Source organism: Lutzomyia longipalpis, chromosome 2, assembly GCF_024334085.1.
Source record: "Lutzomyia longipalpis isolate SR_M1_2022 chromosome 2, ASM2433408v1".
NCBI lineage: Eukaryota > Metazoa > Arthropoda > Insecta > Diptera > Psychodidae > Lutzomyia > Lutzomyia longipalpis.
This window is the reverse complement of record NC_074708.1, coordinates 35211954-35220735: the sequence shown is the minus strand read 5'-3', so window position 1 is coordinate 35220735 and position 8782 is coordinate 35211954. Positions and strand designations below refer to the sequence as shown.

The following is an 8782-nucleotide window of genomic DNA, read 5'->3' as shown; positions in this document are numbered from 1 at the left end:
ACATACTAAAATTTCAGACCTCTAGCTTTAACCCTTTAAGGTTTTTTGGGTCATACGCTGACCCAAACGTGAAACATTTAATTTTTTCAATTATTTATGAATGTAATTGTTTTTCCATGTTACAAATGCATCAAATTCACGCATAAGGGGTCAGAGAAGACGTTCTGACTGAGAACAGTCCTCTAAAAAAATTCATAGAATAAAAATCGCGATAAAAGAGCGCATGTTTCAATGTTTTTATGTTTCACGTTGGACGTTAAAGGGTTAAGGGAACTGGTCGACGGTATTTCAAAATGGCGGACGGCGGCCATATTGGATTTTGAAAATGCGAAAAAATAAAATTTTACACCCACATTTCTATAGAAAACTTCAAACCGGAAGTCTCTATATGTTACCGTACTCGAGTTATAAGCCAAAGTTTGGCGCACCGGCCGGCAGGCCGGCCTGATCAAAAATTTTCCACCACCATATTCGTAATGTGGGATGTCTAAAACGTGCTCATACCAAGTTTGAGCCCGATCTGAGGTGGTCGGTTTTTCCGACGATTACAATACCTACTTGGTGTTGGCCACGAAGTGGAACACCAACTAATTAGTTTTTAGCCGCCAAATTCTTTCAGCGCAGTACTTTGATTTTCTCATAAGAAGCTGAAAAAATGCACAAAAATGCATTTTCCAAGAGGAAAAACAACAAAAGCACACCGGAAATGCGTTCCGAAAGCTTAGAATAGGGGAAAAACCAACTCAAAAGAGGAAAATTGTTAGTTTTTTTTTATGGAAAATTGAAAACTTTACAATTTTCAAATTTGAATTTAACATTTTTCATTACAAAATTAACGACAATTTTCCGCGAGAAAACTCCAAAATCGCCCGGAATGCGTCTTTTTCATTATTTTCATCCCCTGAAAAGCAGAAAAATCGCATTTTTCTCCTGAAAAAACGTCAAAGGAAGGCGTCTTAACAGTTTTTAGAAAGACAAACAAGCGCAATTTTCATTTTGCAACAATTTTCTATTTTATTATCATTCCTCCTCAAGAGCGTGACACACATTTAATACACGAAAAGAAAGGGATTTAATTTATACCTTTTTTCAGAGAATTTAGCTATTCTAAATTGTGAATAAAATCGTTCAGTTAGTCCTTTTTCTTCTCCTCAATGGGCTTTGGTGGCTGATCCCCAGTTGTGGCGGCGGCGGCGGCGGGTACAAGACGCATTTTGGCCTCTTGCTCCATTTCGGCCGAGAAGCCAAATTCATTCACTCGCTTGGCATCTACTTTGTAGATCCAGCGCTGGTAGAGGAACACAAAGAAGACAATGTCGTCCCGGAAGCATCCCAGACGGTACATCGTTGGCATCTTGATGACAAATGCAAAGATGTCATCGATGAAGGTGTTGAGGAATTTGTACGTCATCATGCGCCACGGCAGATGAGCCACGGACTTGAGTTTGTAGTTTATGAACAGTTGTGGCGTCATCATGATGAAGCCGAACGTGAGGAGGAACCCGTAGAGCATGTTCAGCACAAACGAGTACCATCCTTTGTGCTCATTGTACACCAATGAGTACACACTGTAGCCAATGAGGAGTGGGAAGCAGAGCCAGCCGAGATACTTGAAGGCCAGCTTATCGTACTCCTTGGTACTAGACTCCACATATGATCCCTTATCCGTGAATGTAATACGCGGCAGGAAGCCCATAATCAGAGCTTCGCGATTTATGTGAATGTTGACGACTTTCTGGATCTTCCACACCTGCAGAACAATGAAGAAATTGGAAGATTTACTGATTTTTCGCATTTTTTTTGTCATTTTTGCATGTTTCAAATATGTTTCAAAAATAGCACGTCAAGTCATCGATGAAACATTGGTGCAAATGTTTCATGCAAAAGAAAACACAATGAAAACGTCATCAAATCTATCAAAACGTAGATTTCTGAACATGTCTCAGGATATGAAACATCGTAACATTGAAACATTCGGTCTTTGTATCACAATATTAATTCTTTAGGTACTCTCTGATCATATTTCTCTGTCAAAGCGTTTTTCTTTTTAAATCTTTTACGTAAATTTAACGCATTTATAACTTTAAAAAATAATTAGGTCACATAGACCAAAACGTGAAACATTTCTTCCCGAATTTTAATGAATTTAATGTTCTTTTTTCCAAGTTAGAAATGCATTAAATTCCCACTGAAGAAGCCAAAGGTGATGTTCTAACTGGGAAATGTTCTCAGAGAGCATTCAAAGGATTAATATCACGTTTAAAAGAGCGCATGTTTCAATGTTTCTATGTTTAACGTAAACACGAAAGGATTAAAATGCTTCAAATAAAAGAACTGGAAGATTTACTGTCTTTTTGCATTTTTCGTCATTTTTGCATGTTTCAAATAAGTTTCAAAAATAGCACGATAAAAGTCATCGATGAAACATTGGTGCAAATATTTCATGCAAAAGAAAATCTTAAAAAAAACGCAATGAAAACATCTTCAAATCTACCAAATTATTCCTGTGATGTAAATTTCTAAAAATATCATTCAGGATATGAAACAGAAACATTGAAACATGCGGTCTTTGTATCACGATATTATTTTTTTCGGTACTCAGAAGAAATTTAACGCATTTCAAATTAAAAAAAAAAATAATTAAATTAACTTTAGTTGAAAAAATATTAAATGTTTCATGTTTTTCACGAAAGGATTGAATTTATTTGCATTTTTTGCTCTCATAAAATTAATACACAGAGAGAAACACGGATCGCGTAAGCTTCATCGGCTTTATCATTTTACGAGTCAATTTTTCAACAATGTTTCAAAAACATCTCTTGACAATTTATCAATGAAACATTGACGCAAATGTTTCATGCATTTAAAATGTCAAAAACAACACAATGATGACGTCACTGTTTGAATTTTTAGTCTGGTAGACTGTTTTTTATTCATTTCTGATGCTTTAACCCATTTTTAACCCTTTCTCGTCCGCATGAAACATAGAAATAATTGATCTTTTCATCACAATTTTATTTTTAACGTTTTCTTTTGTCTAATTTAAATAAATTAAAGGCAAAAAAAAATGATCAGAATAACGCAAAACGTCATTGGATGACGTCATTGTTTGCATTTTAGATAAATTTGTATTCTTCTAGGCTATTTCTTTATCATTGTTAATCTTCTACGAGGTTATTGTAAAAAAAAAAAGTTAATTGATTTCTCCAGTAAAAGGCTCTCTCATACAATAATGAGTAAACTCCTTTCCTCATACGCATTTGTTTAGCAACTTGACGTTTGTACACTCCAATTTTCTTCCCGGAAAGTGCCATAAGTGGCTGAAAGTTGTATATTCATCCTTCCCATTGCATTAGGAAATATCTAAGGTATCTTAGGAACATCCCTTTCAACACCCGGCTGATCCTTGATTTCATCTTTAGATCCAAGTCTGTCCATTTAGGAAGTCCCCTTTGGAATTACATGAGGCATTTTTATACTCATATTTAGTCCTGAACATGGCATCAAGGATCAGCCGGATGTTGAAAAGGAAGTTCCTAAGATCCCTTAGAAACTTCCTGATGCAATGGGAAGGATGAATATACAACTTTCAGCCACTTATGGCACTTTCCGGGAACATATCAAACCGTCTCGGGAAGAAAAGTGTACAAACTTCAAGTTGCTCATTTGTTTTGGGAAATTTGGGCAAAAGATAATACAAATTTCTGTAATTTCTTACCTCAATTCCCAATCCGATGAAGCAACTAATGCGAATCATGAAATTCGTATCGTTATCCAGGACGTACAGCAAGACAATCACCGACTGAAAGACCCCAAAGAAGACACTCCTCACGGAGAGACCTTCGAGGGATTTGCGATTATTCCAGAATTGGATGTCATTCTTAAATGCCAAAATCTCAAAAACACTGTGCAGGATCGACACAGCAGCGGTTAGACCCAAAATGAATGGACTCGTATCAAGGAGTGCCTCCTTGAGGGAGTCCTGATCCTCATCTTGCTCCTCCGACGCCAGCATATCGCCGAAAATTCCACTTGTCCACTTATTCTTCATTGCCTGCGCGGCGTAGAGTTGCCACTTGAAGAGCGAAAGTGGTTGGAAGGTCAAATGCAAATCGAGCACTTTGGTGGTCTTATTGAGGGGCTGGTAGTCGCGCATCATGTTCCAGTAGTCATTGAAGAAGAGCACCGGGAGGTACGTGTGGCCACCCGGAAGGAATGTTATGTACTCATCAAAGGGCGCCGGAACGGAGCCGCGTGCCCAATTTGTTTGATCCGTTACAAGATTAATCGTGAGATTTGGATGCCAATGCGACACAATCTCCTCCATTACGCTCTCCTCGCTGTCCTCCTGGCAAATAAAATCAAATTATTCAGCAGAACATTTTTTTCCTTTTTTTTTTTTAGTCCTAAATCAGTGGAGACTAATGAGAAGCAAAAGCCTAAAAAAAGTACTAAATTCTAGTCGAAGAAGTAAAATTTAATTTAGTACCCTTTCCCGTTGTATTCAGTGTAATTTTTCAGTTAGATTTACTATGTTTTTCTTTGATAAAATTTAGTACATTTAATTATTGAAGTAAGTACTTTTTCGGCTTGAATTTAGTACTTTTTATAATTAAATCTTAAGAAGTAAATTCAATAATTAAACTTACTAAATTGTAAGTCGAAAAAGTTCTAAATTCAATGGGAAAAAGTACTAAATTGAAGACGAATATGTGCTAAATTAAGGCGTATATGTACTAAAGATCCTAAAAAGTACTAAAAAAAAAGTAAATTATAACCGGGAAAACAGTACATAAATTCAAACTAAAGAAGTTCTGAATTTAAGGCGAATATGTATACTAAATTTAATCCTAAGTATTAAATTTTACCCGAGAAAGTAGTAAATTCAAGCTAACGAAGTACTAAATTTTAAGCCGAAAAAGTACCAAATTAAAGGCGAATATGTACTAAATTTAATCCTGAAAATTACTAAACAAAAGAGTAAATTCAAACCGAGAGAGTAATAAATTCAAGCGGAAGAAGTACTAAATTTAAGGCGAATATGTACTTAATTTTATCCTTAAAAGTACTAAATTAATCCCAAAAGTATACTTTAAAAAGTATCTAACTAAGAAAAAGCAGTAACATTAAGCTGTAGAAGTACTAAATTATAACCGAAAAAGTTCTGAATTCTATAAAAAAAAAAACTAAATTTAAGCCTAAAAAGTACAAAATTTAATCCTAAAAAAGTACTAAAAAAAAAAGTATTCAATTCTAATAAAGTAATAAATTCATTAAGAAAAAGTATTAATTTTAAGTCAAAAAAGTTCTTTTAAGCCGAAAAAGTACTAAATCTAATCCTGAAAAGTACTAAAAAAAGAATAAATTAAAACCCAGTAATAAATTCAAGCGAAAGTACTAAATTTTAAGGTGAAAAAGTACTAAATATAAGACGAATATGTATACTACATTTATGCCTAAAAGTACTACAAAAAAGAGTAAGTTTTACCCGAAAAAGTTTTCAATTCAATAGGATAAAGTACATACTAAATTTAAGGCGAATATGTACTAAATTTTATCCAGAAAAGTACTAAAAAGAGTAAATTCAAACCGAGAGTAATAAATTCAAGTGGAAGAAGTACTAAATTTTAAGCTGAAAAAAGTACTAAATTTAAGGTGAATATGTACTAAATTTACTAATCCTAAAAAGTACTAAAACAAGTAAATTCTAACCGAGAAAGTAATAAATTCAAGCTAAAGAAGTACTAAATTTAAGCCGAAAAAGTACTAAATTTAAGGTGAATATGTACTAAATTTACTAATCATAAAAAGTACTGAATTTAATCCTCAAAAGCATACTAAAAAAAAGTAAATTCAAACCCAGAAAGTAATAAATTCAAGCTGAAGTACTAAATGCTAACCAAAAAGTTCTAAATTCAATAGGGAAAAGTACTAAATTAATTCCTGAAAAATTGCTAAAAGTAAATTTTAACCGAGAGAGTACTAAATTCAAACGGAAGAAGTACTAAATTCTTGCTGAAAATGAGAATATTTAGTTCTTTAGAAATATTGTAATTTTTCGCTAATCTTTGACTTATTTGCCAAAATAGTCAAAATATTCGGCATATAAACTATTCCTTGACAAAACAATTCTCTCTCAGTTAGTTTTTGGAGAAGCTAGACTAGAATGAGAAAGAACCTTCAAGGTTGCCGTGAGCTCAATTTAATCACGCGATTTCTTCTTCATTACGCATATTAAAGTTTAAGATAAGCTTTATGAAAAGTTTTTGTTTGATTTATAACAAATTTGGTCAAACAAAGAGTAAGAGAAATTTCAAGAGAGATAGCTCAAGATTGAGACTTCTTTGTTAGAAGAATTACTCATTCACGCTGCTGCTCATGAGCTTGGAATCAAGGTGGAGAACTTTACACGCAATGATTTGGCAGAAGGTTAATAAAAAGAAAAGAAACTCATGGCCAGGAGAGACAAAAACAGACAAAATAGAGAGAATCAACTCACCATGCTTTGGGGATTGGTTGTCTCCCCCGTGATGAGATTGTGTGTCTTTGAGTGCTTGATGCGCTTGAATTTGTTCAGCATTCTCCGGGAGTAGCCCACGTGGCGCCCAGCATAGTTATCTGTATCATGTGGATTTGGGCTCTGTCCGGATTTCACGACATAGGCATGAATGTAGATGCTCCCATTGTTTTGGACATGCGTCGAAGCGGGGATTTGGGTGCTGTGTGTGTACACACCATCCTTATCTCGTCCACTCTCCCAATCCCCGTAAACAAGCCCCATTTGCTGCCACACCAGGAATTCTGGTCGATGGAAATCAGCAAAATTGTAATCTTCCGACACGTACACGTACAAATCGAACATGGCCCCATTCTCAAAGTAATTCCACGCGGCTGTACGTGGGGCTGCTGGTGCTCCGGGCTTTGCATTTGGATCCACTGGGGCTGGGCGCCGGAAGAAGGAGGATATGAAGTAGATCACAAGAGCCCGGATAATCAAGGATTTTGTGATTGCGAAAAAGGATTCCAGTCTAGTAGGCTGCTGCTGTTGTTGCTGTTGTGCACCCCCCGCTGCCACCGGAGCCCCTGAAGTCTCCGCTGGAGCTGCTGCAGTCTGCCGAAAGAAGAAAACTTTATTATTTCAGACCATTTCTTCCCGCAAATCCCACGCAAAAGAGCCCAAAAGGGAAAAGAAGCGTGAGAGCTAAAAGAAAATTCCCCGGGAAAAGCCAACCACATGAGAAACTTACATCATTGCTGCTCCCGGACCCAACTAATGCCTCACTTTCGGACATGTTTTCCACCTAAATTCACTACCACGACCCTTGGGAAATTAAGCACAGATGATTCGCAAAGAGTCCAATTAACTATCACAGCTACAAAATGTGCCCTACACGTTCATTTTTTATGCTAAAACGGACGTGAAAAATGCTGAGATTTCTGCAAAAAAATATGCTCGCTCGCCAGCTGGTTGTCAAAATATCCGTCGTGCAGTACACGAATGTGTGCCGAACATGCAGCCGAAGGGCGTTCGGGTGATTTTCATTTCATTCGGCTGACACGATCTTTTCTCGTTCTCTTGTGAGGTTAAGTGACTCCACGTTGAAAGCTTTGGTAAGTTTTTCCTGATTTTCCTCAAAATCCTTAATAAAAATTATCAAACAATACAAGAAAATGTTCAGGGGAATTCCCCGCGTGGGGCAATGCAGAAGGATTTGGTGTTTTCCCCCATATTTCCCAGTAAAATAACAAAATATTTTGGACCTGTCAAACTTGTCAATTTTTCTAATTTCCCACGCTGTTTTTCCCCTTTTTTGCAGCCTCAAAATGCAGATTTTCGTGAAAACTCTCACGGGGAAGACCATCACCCTTGAGGTCGAACCCTCGGATACAATTGAAAATGTCAAGGCGAAAATTCAGGATAAAGAGGGAATCCCTCCGGATCAGCAGCGTCTCATCTTTGCCGGGAAGCAGCTAGAGGATGGGCGCACCCTTTCCGACTACAACATCCAGAAGGAGTCCACCCTCCATTTGGTGCTGCGTCTTCGTGGTGGTATCATCGAACCATCCCTCAAGATCCTCGCAATGAAGTACAACTGCGACAAGATGATCTGCCGCAAGTGCTACGCCCGTCTCCATCCAAGGGCCACAAATTGCCGCAAGAAAAAGTGTGGACACACCAATAATCTCCGTGCTAAGAAGAAGATCAAGTAGACGATTCCCGTGGGATGCCCAGGAGAGATCTTCCGGAAGATTTTGTTTGGGCAACAACATTTTGGCATTCATGTCGAAATTTTGGCTCTTGTGAAAGAAAATTCTTGTGGTCAATAAATTGACTTTGTCAAAAGAAGCTGTTTTATTGGTTTTTCCGCCAATTTTCCGGGTAGAAATGATGTTTTTCTGTGTTTTTTTTTTGTGATTTATCAGAATTGAGGTTAGAATATGCGAAACATGTTTCTTCTCATGTTTCAATGTTGCTTCACAACAAAGCAATGCAACATATATTTCGCGCCTCTCAGAAAAAATCGATACTATCGAAATATGAGCTATATCGATAAAAGAATTTTTGAACTTTAACGAACTTTTTTTTAGCTTTTCCAAAAATGTGACTTCTAGTTTTTCCGACAAATTTTTGGGCATAAAACACATTTTTAGGGCTCCTAGAGTACCTGGGGGTGCTCTGGAGCCCCCGGGGTGTCCCTCTGTGCGGAAATTGGGGCCGGCGGAAATTTTAACGGTTGGTAGTACAAATTCGTAATTTTGACGGTTGGGGATTTTACACGCA

The 8782-nt window shown here is 36.9% G+C and overlaps 2 protein-coding genes across 2 annotated transcripts; one reads left to right on the top strand and one right to left on the bottom strand.

Moving 5' to 3' along the window:
• Positions 1-988: 988 nt before the first annotated feature.
• LOC129790201 (putative lipid scramblase CLPTM1) lies at positions 989-7506 on the bottom strand. Its single transcript, XM_055827587.1, has 4 exons — positions 7248-7506; positions 6500-7111; positions 3719-4348; positions 989-1750 (listed from the first exon to the last, which is right to left on the bottom strand). Exons 1-4 carry the CDS (start codon positions 7290-7292, stop codon positions 1133-1135), a joined length of 1905 nt encoding a protein of 634 aa, XP_055683562.1. The 5' UTR covers positions 7293-7506; the 3' UTR covers positions 989-1132.
• A 6-nt stretch (positions 7507-7512) lies between these two features.
• On the top strand, positions 7513-8347 carry LOC129790410 (ubiquitin-60S ribosomal protein L40). The gene is made up of 2 exons (XM_055827897.1): positions 7513-7611; positions 7818-8347. Exon 2 carries the CDS (start codon positions 7825-7827, stop codon positions 8209-8211), a length of 387 nt encoding a protein of 128 aa, XP_055683872.1. The 5' UTR covers positions 7513-7611; positions 7818-7824; the 3' UTR covers positions 8212-8347.
• Positions 8348-8782: the final 435 nt, after the last annotated feature.